Genomic DNA, 13,674 nt, shown 5'->3' with positions numbered 1-13,674 from the left:
GGGAAATAATTCAGCATGTGAAATAAATATAGTCCACACTGAATATTGAAAGGTAATCTCCTTGCGTTATGCATTTAGCTCAACACTATGAAATATCACAGGGGGGGGGGGGGGGGGGGGGGGGGGGGTGTAAACCACCTTCATTTCTTTGCTCTGTTCACGGTTTTAAAAAATATATATTTTCTGTGCACTCTTTTATTTTCTTAAGTGTATAATGTGTGTGTATACATTTGTTTCATTTTTATATTGCTTGCATTTTAAATACTGAAAAAAACTTTCATAAACAGATAATTAAAAACGTGTGAATCCTGTTGATCCTGCGATGGGTTCAATAAAACTGTACAGCATCAAAACAGCGCTGCTGAAATCCCACTACTATAAAAACATTAACGTTCATAGGTTGATTGAACTGTCTGTCAGCTCTGTGTGTGGCCTCGCTCGCGACGCCCTCTGATTGGTCTGTCTCTAACTCGCCATCTCTTCCTATTGGTCAACTCTGTGACTGCTCGCGACAGACCAGGAAAAGATGTTAACTGGTCGCCTGCCAGGTAAATATTCAACAGAGGATGCTAGCAATGCCCATGTCTGACACGACAAAAGGACTGCAACTCCTGGAGAACTGGAGCAAAGATGAAACCACATGCTTTATCGAGGACGTTAAGGTATTTAACGACCACCGAATGACTTGTTTTCACAGTTTGAAGAAGGATAAGTTAAAGGGTGCGGCCTGCTGTCATTAGCTTGCTAGCTAACCTCAGTGCTAACGTTGTGATATTTAGCGGTTGGCTTAATAACTGCATTAACCACAAGCTAACGCGTCATTAGCCAAGAAGCTACCCGGCTGCACCGGACGGGTCGGCAGCTTGTCGTAACGCTACAAACGTTAAAAACAATGAAACACGTTAAGGCAACTGTGCGACTGTGTTGCTAGTGCTGATAATATTGCCCCAGGAAGGACCAGCTGGGCTTAGCTAGCTAGCGTTAGGTTGTATGGCTCAGTTATGGCTCTGGGTTCAAGATTACATCAGAATTCACATGAATTGTTAATTTAGCAATCGGTCACGCCTGGCCATGTTGCACTTTATCTTAACACACGGCGTGAAGTGAATATAGAAAACCATGTCGATGATAGCTCCTCCACTTCAACATGTAAACAAAGCCAAAGACAGCCAAGTAACGTTTCCTTCAATACGTTCCTCTTTTCTTTTGTCTTCCCCATCGTCTTAGTTTAACAATCATTATAGCCAAGCAACAACATGGCTTGTATTTTCCTTTGTTTGTGTGTGAGAAGTTTGTGTGCATGTGAAATGTTTTGTGATCAAGAAAGCTTTGTGAAGCTGTCGCCAGATTCCCCAGAAACAATGATAATTTATTTAATCTGACGGTGGATGTTTCCCGGTCATATCTGCAATGATCACATAAACTGGTACTTCCCAAAAGCTGTCTTCTTTGAGGCTGTTTGGTGTGGTGCTTTGTTTACAGTGTCTGTTGGGTGAGTGCATAACATGAACAAGTTTGGGATTAGCTGTGGTAGCTAACTAAAAAGTGGATAGGTGGCTTTAGAATTACCCTCCTCGCTCTGCTTAATTAAGTCACTCGTAAACCAAAACAGAAAACAACTCAGGTGTTGCAGGTGATGAGTCACTGACATCTCTGATCATTCTGGGAGGACCTGCCTTACAGGAACATACCTGTGCTGTAATCCAGTCAGATGGACTGAATCACAGACGCACACATGGGTACATACACCAGGCTACATTTAGGTGAAGTGTTTGTGCTTGAGATTCCAAGAAAAGTCTTGCAAACACTGCTTTAGCTCTATAGTTGACCACCCAAAATGAGCATGTGCCTCCTGCCTAATTTGACATAGTAAACAAGCCCAACAGTCTGATTTGGATTAGTCTCTGGCAGGTAGCTGGTGTCAAGTTCCCTGTGATGTGAGATCTAGAAGTGTTTAGAAACAGTGTTTTCTATAAGAGAGAGAGAGAGAGTGTGCAGGGTTTGGTTACATCTCAGTGGTTTTACAGCCAACGTCATGTAAGGTGGATTAGATGTGGATTTGTGTTTGTGTGTGTGTGTGTGAGCCCGTACCCCACACACAGAGACACACTAATATGCAACACCCTTCCACCAGGCCTCTTCCACACGCACACAAAATATAATAATCCTCTCTGTAAAAGCAAAGTCCACATCACCAAACACAGCCTGCGGCCTCACGATGCACATATAGCTGATTATGATCACGCGTGGTGTTACACTGTGTGAGCTCAGCTCTTGTGGATGTTGGGTATGATACAAATGTTTTGAATTCCTAAACAATTTTAAAAAGCTGTATGACGCAGTTAAATGCTAAGATAAGTTTGACTTTTTTTTCTAAATATCTCATGCAAAATGATTTTATATATAATACATGTACCTTCAGGGTAATATGGAGAAAATTAGATATCACGTTTTTTGTGTTTTTTTTTTTACCAAATAACCTTGCGGCTCCCGCAAAATATTTACAAAATGTGTTTTTTGATAGATAATCATCGTTAATGTGGATATATTGACTAAGTGATTAAAGGCAAATAATCCAACAGTCTGGTAAGTTCAGTAAATGACATCACCTCATATAGCCTGTAAAACCACAACCCAATTTATTTTCCTACTTGATCTCAACATTTTAGACTAATTACTGGTAGAGTGGGAGCAGCAGTTTTGAGTGACATATAACGGACGATTCCTAAAACCAGGAGTTGAGTCAGCGCTTGTGCAAATCTGGTTCCTTCGTCTCTCGAAGTCTGTGGGTTTTTTGAATGGGTTTTGTTTAGAGGCCTGAAACAAGTTCTGTGGTTAATACAAAGATATTTTAACCTTTTGTTCTACATTATAACATACGCCTCCATTTATTTGTCACAGACATCATTTTCTGCAATAATCCAAAATCCTATTAGCCTTTTGTCGAGGTACCCAGGCAGATGCAGCACTCTATTTTGTTTACATAATTATTTTCTACTTTTATTCATAATGTAATATAATACAAACACCATTTGGCTGTCTTTGCTGTGGGGCTTAGTATTGTCCTCCTCTTTGTCTTTCTTTTGTTCCTGTGCCATGGAAGTTATCTGACGTTTGACTCTTTCAGTTTTAGGTATCGGACTGAGAGCCTGTAGCCATGGATGGCCATGCTCCCAAAAGCAATGAGAGCACTTTCCCCAGCTTCGTGGACCTGGATGACTTCCTCACCAAGCACAACTCCAACTTCATCTGGCTCCTCGTGGGTAAGTGCTCTGGATCTGCACTGTGTAGCAGTGGATAGCACTGGATCAAGCTGCATTTAAGCAGTTTCATAGAAGATGTGCCATCACATTTTATCATCTAAACTATTGTGGTGCTTATGGCTCTTTATCATGTCAGGAAAACTAGCATCTGTCACATTGTATTCAAAGCACCAATCCCGGTTTATTGACCTTTTACAATCAGCACTTGTGATCATATTTAAAAGTAAAGGCCTACTTTACTGTTTGGTTCACAAACATCAATGACGTTGACAAACTATTCCAAATATCATAAAACATGAATTACTTATTGTTTGTTGTTCCATGTGTTAACAAAGGGGACCATGTTTTTGTATTTCAGCCACCATTCTGTCCTGTGGATGGATCATCTATTTAACTTATTACAACTCCCGCAACATTGGCCTCATCCTCACCCTCATCATCAACAGGCTCTACAAGGATGGCTACATCCACATTGGTGTGTGTTCCTCCGGAGCTCTGTCACACAGTGATGAATGGGGAGGAGGAGGAGCGCTGCCGGAGCTTTCAGTTCAAGGCTTTTCGCTCAGTCCGCTGAATATTTCATGATGAGCCGGCTTCTCTCAGTGATTATCGCCACTGAGCCCGAACGGCAAACTGCAACCAACACCTGATTGAATTCCTCCACACAAACGACACAGAAGTTAACTTATAAAAGCACCTCGAGACCATAAATCCAAGTGAAACCATGCCACCATGCGAGTTTCTTCCAAAAACATCAATTTATGTACTAAAGAGTGCACCTGGTCAGGATCACCTGCACTGTCATACAACCATAAATACAAGCCAGAGCGTTGACGCTTACTTTGTGTTGAACATTTTATCAGTGAATTAACAAATTCACATTAGGCATTAAGATTTAATTAGATGAGTAGGGTGCGGTTCAGTCTCTGTGCCAACGCGCGGTGCTACAAAGTGAGCAGTCGACTGTGTGCCAGCTAATCTCTTACCACAGTCCAAGCCATAGTCGCTGTATTATCTACAGTAGATGACGGTGGATGGCCTCAGTTTGTAGAAGCAGACAGGAGTACCATCAATGTACTGCTGTAGACGGGGGGGGGGGCAGCAGCAGCAGCAGCAGCAGCAGCAGCAGCAGCAGCAGCAGCAAAACATATTTTAACCACCTAAAAACCACCTGCTTCTTCAAACTGGGGGTGTGCCAGCTGCCATCGACTGGAGGCAATACATTGACTATAGATAAGCACCTCATACAACCCCACATTAAAGAAGTCAGAACTATCCCTTTAGCGTATACAAAAAGAACAGAGAATGTAATGAAATGGAGACGAGAAGAGAAAACGTCCGTGAAGTACAGACACAGTTTGTCATGTGATGAGCAGGTTTGAACCTGCGCGTGTTGTAACTGCCAGGCCTGAGTTGAGTCAAAATTCCTGCATGGATTGAGAGGGAGGAACTGGCTTCCTGGTAAGATGATCTGAGACATACGGTCTTCAGCCAGTCAGAGGAAGAGTCACGTGACAAACACCGCAGACATGAGGAGGTGTGAGCTGGGATGATGATAGTCGAATCACTCAGTCTCTCTCTCTCTCTCTCTCTCGTGTTACTCGCCAAAAAGGATTAAAGATGTAAATCTATGTTCTTACTCAGTGACGACTCTGACCTACTTGTTATACAATTAGATCCTAATTAAGATTATTTATTTTTTTCTCTCAAAGAGAAGAGATAAGCTGATTAAATATCTCACCAACTCCCACTTTACCAAGGCTCAAACAACCGTCTAATTACAACTTGTGTTTACGTTTCATTATTTAAAGAATACATTTTTATTTGTCTTTAATTAGCAGGTGTGCTGGCTTGATTTCACACCACTGTGATCCAATCCAAACATCTTTTCACTTGCTTTTTAAAAAAATTGTAATCGTGTAACTTCATATCACTCTACGGCACTGTTAATGAAAAATATGATGCTCTCTTTTGTGACCGTAACACAAAATGTTTCTGACCGCACCGCAGGCTCCTTCTCCTTCTCCGTGCTGTCGGGGAAAGTCATGTTCAGAGACGTCTACTTCATCAACCAGGACATGTCCATCAGGTAGGCTGGCCTGGGCTGCGTCGCTCGCTTCTCTCCTCTTATCATCTTATCGCTTTCTAACTTATTGATATTAATGCTGTCTGTGATGCAGGATACAGGATGGCTTCCTCATCTTCCGCTGGTGGAAAATGTATAACCCAAAACAGAAACAGCATGGTGAGTTTAAGAGCTTTGTCGTTCGCCTGGGGCCAGTTGTACAAAACTCTTTTTAATGTTACGATTTTTCCTGAAAGTTCAAGTTAAGGTTTCCTTATAATATAAACACCCTTAAGACTTCTCCTCAGGGTTTCCTTTACATGTTCACTTGAGTATTTCAGGTTTTCTCCTGATATTGGTCTTATACTTAAAGAATCCCTTAAAGTAATTACAAAAGACCTTAACCAAAGTTAGGAAAACTTAAGGTGCGCCAGACTCTACCTTTTAGCTCTGACACGGCTGAGTTTATAGCCATAAATGATGAGTTTGCTCTCTCGTCTCTTGTCGCCAGACCCCAAGGCAGAGACCAGGCTTTACGTGACGGTTAACGGCTTTGAGTTTCACGTCTACAACCGCACCGACCTCTACGCCCGACTGCAGGAGACCTTCGGACTGGACCCCACACTCATAACGCCCAAGAAGGACGAGGAGAAGGGACCAGAGGACCGAAACAAGACTCTAGAGAGGTGCTGCCGAGGGCTCTGTCTAGTCAGTGTTGGGGTCGTTTTAGAGAAAATCCAACTCCACCATCTTAGTGAAAGTAATAATGACATCAAGATAATTATAAGCTCTTGATAGCTGAGCACTTACAGTATTTTGCTTCTGAACTTGTGTTAACTTGGACTAGAATGATTAAAAAATGTCTCGTCTTTGGTAAATAGAACTGGAAAAAAAAAAACATGAATCAACAATTTCCCAGAAATTGCTGCACAGATGTTTTCCCTTCTGTCTGTTACGAGCAAATGCATTTGAAGTGTCGCCACAGAGGAGAGCTTTTTTTCATCTCCCCACTGAAGGCCAAACAAATCGGGCTGACTGGAAGAAGTAGATCTATTAAAACTGTCTTCTGGTCCCCTGTGCAGCGTGAACATCAAAGCAGAGAGTCCAGACCACACGTCATCGTGGCGCTCCCTCATTCCCGTCATCAAAGTCAACATCAGCACCGTAAGTTCCTTTTTTTTTAGAAACGGTGTTCAGGGCCCAGTGTTCAGTCCTCGCTCCTTCACGGCCTGCGTGCTTGCTCTCCCGTTAGGGTCGCCTGGCGTTCGGGAACCACCACCTCCCCCAGACGCTGTGCGTGAACTTCGAGGACGCCTTCCTGACGTACGCCACCAAGCCTCCCTCCAGCCACCTGGACCAGTTCATGCACATCGTCAAAGGCTCGCTGGAGAACGTGCGCGTCATGCTGGTTCCCAGCCCGCGCTACCTCGGCATGCAGAATGACGAGTAAGTCCAAGTCGCTCTACTGACGACGCGTTTTTAAGTTGAGCTGTGAAATCGCACATTCTCAAAGGCTGGTTCTTCCAGAGGGGTCACTCTTTGAATTGGAGGGTGAAATTCATATAGAAGCTACACAAAAAAAGGGAAATGAATAATGTAGCAGAGTTTGGTATTTATTTATTCCCAACGATTTCTGAAACTTGTAAACATCATTTTTCAACTTATGTCGTTGTCCGTGCTAAAACTGTTTAGAATGAATGCTCTTGCCGGGAGAATAATGACATTCTTTTGAAGCATACTATAATGAGATCATTATAAAGATTGAAAATATACATAAAAGGCCCGCACTCTGTGGCTCCCTTCAGTGCAATTTAATAAATCACACTTAAGGGAGCTGCGCTGTGCGGACCTTTTTATTTATGTTTTTATTGCTGTGTTCTTTTGGTCCCGCATCGGCCTCCAACGGTTTTGGATGTGTGCGACCGCTTTACGTTGTTTATCGTTGTAAAGTTTGAAATGGATAATTCTGTGAAATGCTCTCTTTTCTTCTTCTTCTTGCTGTTGATCCTGCAATATGTATTGTATAGTGTGAATTCTTAAACACAGGCAGAGGACTCGCTCTATATTTCTTTGTTTGTTTTTGTAAAATGAAAATAAATATGTAAGGAGTTAATCGCAGATAATAGTTTTATCTGAATTCATTATTTTTGCTTAAAACATTATTAGTACATTTACTGGATGACTCAGCTTTTAGCTTGCTGAATACAGGCGCTGCAGCCTTCTTAAAAGCATCAGAGATATTGTATAAAGATAAGGAGATATATATATATATACATATATACACATCAGAATTGGGCGATTGAAACTTTTAACACCAAAAACGTTGGCAGAATGTTTAATTATGGCATTTGTCAGAATAGAGTTCATAACCTCTGTGTATAATCTGTACTTTGCCTTCTAAACTCTGACCTGGTGATATTTCCCACCTAGACCTCCCAGACTGATGGGCGAAGGCTTTGTGGTCATGCAGTCCAACGATGTTGACATCTACTATTACCAGGACGAACCCGGTATGCTCATGAATACACACACACGCACACACGCGCACACACACCAACAAACGTTGGCAGTGCTGCGACAATACCAAAAGATGTAACTGGGAATTTGTTGTTTCTTTGAAGTAACTTTAAGAATAATAACTTGTGTTTTGCTTTCGAATGGGGCTGCACGATATGTATAGTTTTAGTTTTGACATTGTAGCCAGAAGGTGCAACAGATTGATGTATTTACCTTTTTTTTGTACAACATTTTTACGATGTCGTCATCTGGCAAATATTCCTGTATTTCTTTCAATATATATCGCAGATAGAAAAAAATGTTTGAATGTTGTTGTTTTTTCCAATATTGTGCAGCCCTTCTATCACACAACTCTTGATACTTCAGCGCTAGCATAGAAATACGAGCATGACCGATGGACGTTGGCTAAGTGATGAAGGAGCCGTAGCAAAGGAGTTTCAAGACTGCTTGTGTTTTGTACAGTTGTGTGTTTTTGTTTCGGTGTTTGTTGCCAAGAGTAGTTTAAGTCTTGAAAGCTGTGTGTGTGTGTGTGTGTGTGTCTGTGCAGGTCTGGTGCCCGAGGAGCAGGAGGCTGGGGAGGAGGCGGAGACGTGCAGCGAGGGCGATAAGCTTCAGGACCTGCCTCCATGCTGGGGTCTGGACATCGTCTGCGGAAAAGGAACCGACTTCAACTACGGCCCTTGGGCAGATCGTCAGAGGTGAGCGATGATCGCGGAAACACGGAGCACTGTTCTTGTATCTTTCGCATGTACGTGAACGGCATAACAATATGTAACGGGTGTAAGAAGAGTGCCGTGGTTAAGTATAGTTCAAGGCTTTGGAGTTGGGCTTCACAGATACGCTCTCGCATTTACACGAGCTCTTGATTTCCTCAGGGACTGTCTGTGGAAGTTCTTCCTGCCGGCTGACTACCAGGCCATGAAAGTCACAGAGGTTTCCCAGCCAGGAAAACCCAGACAGATCCAGGCGTTCGAGCTGCGCATGAACATCATCGCTGACGCCACCATCGATCTGCTTTTTACCAAAAACAGGGTGACTTTTGCTCTCATGTGCTTTCTTCTCCCTTTCTCTCTTTCTTTTTTTTCTTCTTCTTCTCGCCGACCTCTGTGATCTTTCTTCCTCTCTCTGCTGCTCCACTCATCTTTGTCTTCATGTGTCATCGTGTTTGAGCTGTCGATATCGCTTCATGTTTTATGCTTTTTCAAATTTTCATCCTGGACCAGCGCATGGATTTTCAGAAAGCTAAGCGTGTGAAGTGCATACTAAACATCAACATAAGCGCACGTTGAATAACAACATCATTTTGACCATATTTTAGTTAAAGATTTGGTAGCTTTCTTTTATTCTGAAGGCCCCCCTCTGCTGATTTGACAGCATATGTGACTGCTCTGTTTACTCTCTCCCCTCCCCCCACGCTCTGCATTCATCCCTGTTACTAGGAGACCAATGCCATCCATGTGAATGTAGGGGCAGGCTCCTACCTGGAAGTCAACATCCCCATGACTGTGGGAGAGAATGGTAAGTCTGCATTTAAAACAAAAGTAAGAGAAGAGTCAACCAAAATGTCAGCACTTGGCTCAGTTCCCACAGCAGATGTCCCGCTGGCTTAAAGGCAACTGTTGTTCATATCGAAGCGTCAGCAGTTTCCCCATCGTCTGGTGATAATCTGCTGTGCTGACTAACGGCTGAATTACAGCCATGACGAGCAGCTTCATCAAATGTCAGGATGAAGTCAAAAAGTAATGAAGATTCTTCAAGCTGGTCAAATTTGGCTTTTTAGTTTATTTGACATATTGATTTCCATTGAGATTAATCACAACAGTTCTTTTTCTCATTGTTTAGCTGTCCCGCCCTGAATTTGACTGTACTCAGTCAGTATCGACGCTCTGATGACGTCGTTTTCAGTTTCAGCTGTCAACTGTATAAATATCCACCGTCTGCGGACACGGCTAGCGACTAGCTGCCGAACACAGTGGAGCATTTAGCGGCTAAAGAGACCGATATTTACCTCAGGAGTGGGTAGTGACTAAAAACAGAGCTGGAAGGGAGAAAATATTCAACTTAAAGTCATCAGGTGAACACAAACTCCACACCAAATAAACAATGATGCTTCTTTGTGACCTCTAGATGTGTAAATAAGTTAAATCAATTTGACCAAAACACAATACCAACCTCTGTTCCAAGGTCTGTGAAGTCATTGCTGAACTATTTTCCACAAGGAATTAGCTCGACTCCAGCACAGAGCGCTGACCCCTTGTATATTCAAATTTTATTCATATTAAACGTGTCCAAATTGCACCAACTTCCCAGCAATACACCCACCAAGTGTGAAGTAGATCGGGTGAACTGTTCTCGAGATAAAGGACACGCAGACGGACAGAGCTGTATCCAGAATAATACAGCTGACCCCGGGGACCGTTGACATTCTCAACGCTGATAGATGGGAGGAACGTGTAATAATTTATCGCGCTGTGCTCATAACATTTTGTCAGTCATCAGTCAACACCCTCCTCTGTCTCCAGAAATATGGTTACTGTTCAAATGTAGCCGGTAAATGACATTATTTGCAAGAACTAGGCCCCAGCTCTGTGTTTTGAGAATTGATGGCCCTGCCTGTGTGTCCCCTCTCCTCTGCCCTCAGGCTACTCTCCTACCATCAAAGGCCAGCTGCTGCACGTGGACACCACCAGCAGCATGCAGTACAGGACTCTCCTGGAGGCCGAGATGCTGGCCGTAAGTAGCTGAGACGCTTTACGGTCGAGCTTTTCAACTCTTTCTTCTCCTTCGACTTAAGATGCATGGGAAAGTTGAGTCGAACGTGCACATACATACATAGTAAGTGAAATCATGTGCTGCCTCTCCCTTTTTTTTTTTTAATATTTCAGTTTCACGTCATAGCCAGCTACCCTCGTGTGTGGAACATGCCTCAGTCGTGGCAGTGTGAGATCGAGGTGTACAAGGCCACATACCACTTCATCTACGCCCAGAAGAACTTCTTCACCGGTGAGCTCTCCAGCAAAACCGCACTTCATGAATGACATTGTAGCGCTTAGCATTTTCAGAACGAAATGTATGAAACGTAACGGGTAAAGTTCCTTTCTCACGGTTCCCTCTGTTCTTTTTAGATTTGATCCAGGACTGGGCGAGTGACAGCGCCCCAGACATCTACTCCTTCGTGCCCTACTCCTGGAAGTTCAAGGTGCTTTTCCACCAGTTCGAGATGATCTGGGCGGCAAATCAGCACAACTGGGTCGACTGCTCCACCAAGCAGCAGGAGAATGGTGAGAAAGAGCATCTGTCAGAGAGTCTGAGTTCTGACCTGAATTCAATCTTTTATTAGTCGTAGATTCATATTTTTAAGTGTATTTATTATGAGTAGATGTTTTAAGTATTTCATATATTTTCTTTTTTTGATACCAAAAAAGTACTTTATGCAGGACACAAATTAAAAGTACAGTAAGTAAGACAGAAATGTGTTCCCTTTTTAAAGAACTAGAAATGATTTGTTTCTTCAGTAAGGTGCTTAATGTTCAGCATTGACGGCTGTTAAAATCTGCACCAGATTTCTGTAACAATGTGCAAACATTGAACATGAGTCGGTCCACATACGTCCAGATAATTCTGTGATGATAAAGAAAGGCAGATACATACAAAAGAGAAGGAAACAAACAAACACAAACCAAATACATTATTTTTGTATACACACAAAATAACTACGGACAAAAAAAACTAAAGTAAAGTGCACAGTTTTGCCCCCCCCAACTAAAGTTTTATTTCCATGTATAAAATCCTTTATGATGATATAATTGGGTGATACAGTAGTTTACAGTTTTGCAGCGGAACAAATCGACTTCCTGTTAGATCTGTGTTTAGCATTAACGCTGACGCTGAAATGAAAAGAAATCCAGCCCTGAAAGCAGCCGATGACTTAATGCCTCCTGAGCACTGGAAGCCGATGTCCGTGACAGGATACTTTGACTCTATTAAGTCGTGATATATTGTTCATACAGTATATACTCCACTTAATCCCAGGGCAGACTAATCAATTGCTTTATTGATCTCCTATAGTGTACCTTGCAGCGTGTGGCGAGACGCTCAATATCGACTTCACTTTGCCTTTCAATGAGTTTGTTCCCACCACCTGCAACACCCGCTTCAGCTTGAAGGTGAGCCGTGCTTTCAGTGCATATGATTTGTTTATTTGAGTGTTCTCGTGGAGAGTTTTCTCCATCTAGAAAATGTATGGCTTCACATACTGTTTATTTTCATATTGTATGGATGCTTTTGTATTTCTATGCGCCTGTAGATTGTAATACTGTGAATATGTGTGGGTGAATGCACTTATAAATATATATATATATATATATCTGTGTGTGCTTCGTCCTCCTCAGGCGGAGGATACAGACTTGCGACTGTCCCTGCCGGAGTGCCACCCGAGCCGCGACCCCCTCCTCACCCTGTCCAAAGAATACCAGAACGTCAAGCTGCCGCCGGACATGTTCATGCCGGGGGAACACCAAAGCGCTCCCCCTCCCAAAACCACCAAGTCCCGCTGGAGGAACATCACCCACGCAGAGTGAGTTAAACCTGGGAGTTATTTCTCTGTAGTTGGTGGGGGGGGGGGCAGAGCAGGGTGACTCATCGTCGTAACACACTGACTCACATCAATCCTAGGTAGTAGGTGGTAATTTCAAGTAAATGTACCACTAACCTTCACTTTTTATGCTTTGCTTGGTTTTAAGTGAGATACAATAGCCTTGAGATGAAGCTATGAAGTATAAGCTTTTCTAGGGGCTTGTCATAATAATTTCTATTTCCTTTTAAACCCTTTTTATTACTTGTCTCACAGTTATTTCTCCATCTTGGTCTGCATTCCTTCTGGAGAATGTTGCAAAGCAAGGTTCTGTGTCGGGGTCAGGGAAGGTTCAAACTGATTTTAAATAGTTGGGTAGCGCATGCATCGTGCACTCCGCACATAAGTCAAAATTCAGATCATTCATAATCCATGGACCCCGAGCCAGACTGCACTGATGCAGCACCGCCGCGAGAGACCCACTCCACCCCCCCGGGGAGGTTACGATCAAACTCTGTCCGGACCGTTGCACTCGGTGCCGCAGAGAAATCGTCCGTGACCCATTTGCTGTCTCTCGCCCCGACTGTAACGTCCTCGGATTGAACGGTTCATGAAGCGAACGATGTACCGGAAAATCCACTGGAAAACGATGACAAACTCTGTATTACGACTGTGAACCTGTGAGTGTGTATTTTTCCCCTCCTTGTATCAGAGCTGGCTGGGTGGATTGCTGGAGCGTACCCAACTTCTTGCTCATCATTGACTACACTTGGCACCCCATTTATCCCCAGAAGGCCGATGAGCAGCTCAAACAGTCGCGTAAGCTCCCCGCTTTAGTATCAATTCTCTGCTGTTCGTTCTAAAGCCAGCCGTGACAAAACGACTGTGTAAGAAATTGTAACAGTCTCTCACGTCTTTGCTCAGTTGCCTTACTTACGTCTGTTTTTAAAATGGCTTTTGTCTTAACTCGCCTGTGATCTGCGTCTGCAGTGTCTGAGATGGAGGAATCCATGCTGTCGGCTCTGCGGCCCCCGGAGCTCACCGGGGGGTCGCACCACAACGCCCAGCCGCGCTACACCTCCACGTCTGCCTCGGCGGCTCACGGACGGATGCCCGCGGACCCCTCGGAGCTCCCCCCCGACAGGCTTCACGTGGAGATGGAAATGTCCCCAGATTCTCAAATCATCCTCTACGGGCCTTTGCTCCGAGCGTTGATCTCCATCAAGGTACGGAAATTCTGGATTTTCGGTGGCACC

The 13,674-nt window shown here is 43.5% G+C and overlaps 1 protein-coding gene across 18 annotated transcripts in view; it reads left to right on the top strand.

The window, feature by feature from the left end:
* The first annotated feature begins 538 nt into the window (after positions 1-538).
* kiaa1109 (KIAA1109) overlaps positions 539-13,674 on the top strand; it is a 65,405-nt gene continuing 52,269 nt past the window's right edge. For all 18 annotated transcript variants that reach the window (XM_079175172.1, XM_079175182.1, XM_079175174.1 and 15 more), the window contains exons 1-19: positions 539-662; positions 3,128-3,263; positions 3,622-3,738; positions 5,274-5,352; positions 5,444-5,508; positions 5,840-6,014; positions 6,411-6,492; positions 6,581-6,774; positions 7,759-7,838; positions 8,393-8,543; positions 8,721-8,877; positions 9,285-9,363; positions 10,487-10,578; positions 10,731-10,848; positions 10,971-11,126; positions 11,914-12,011; positions 12,237-12,421; positions 13,131-13,237; positions 13,409-13,644. In XM_079175172.1, the coding sequence (XP_079031298.1) occupies positions 3,158-3,263; positions 3,622-3,738; positions 5,274-5,352; positions 5,444-5,508; positions 5,840-6,014; positions 6,411-6,492; positions 6,581-6,774; positions 7,759-7,838; positions 8,393-8,543; positions 8,721-8,877; positions 9,285-9,363; positions 10,487-10,578; positions 10,731-10,848; positions 10,971-11,126; positions 11,914-12,011; positions 12,237-12,421; positions 13,131-13,237; positions 13,409-13,644 (2,277 nt within the window). In that variant the 5' untranslated portion in view covers positions 539-662; positions 3,128-3,157. The remainder of the gene's footprint in view (positions 663-3,127; positions 3,264-3,621; positions 3,739-5,273; positions 5,353-5,443; positions 5,509-5,839; positions 6,015-6,410; positions 6,493-6,580; positions 6,775-7,758; positions 7,839-8,392; positions 8,544-8,720; positions 8,878-9,284; positions 9,364-10,486; positions 10,579-10,730; positions 10,849-10,970; positions 11,127-11,913; positions 12,012-12,236; positions 12,422-13,130; positions 13,238-13,408; positions 13,645-13,674) is intronic.

Source organism: Pholis gunnellus (genome assembly GCF_910591455.1).
Source record: "Pholis gunnellus genome assembly, chromosome: 15".
Classification (NCBI taxonomy): Eukaryota; Metazoa; Chordata; class Actinopteri; order Perciformes; family Pholidae; genus Pholis; species Pholis gunnellus.
Note: the sequence above shows the minus strand (reverse complement) of the source record. Positions and strands in the feature narration are given on the sequence as shown.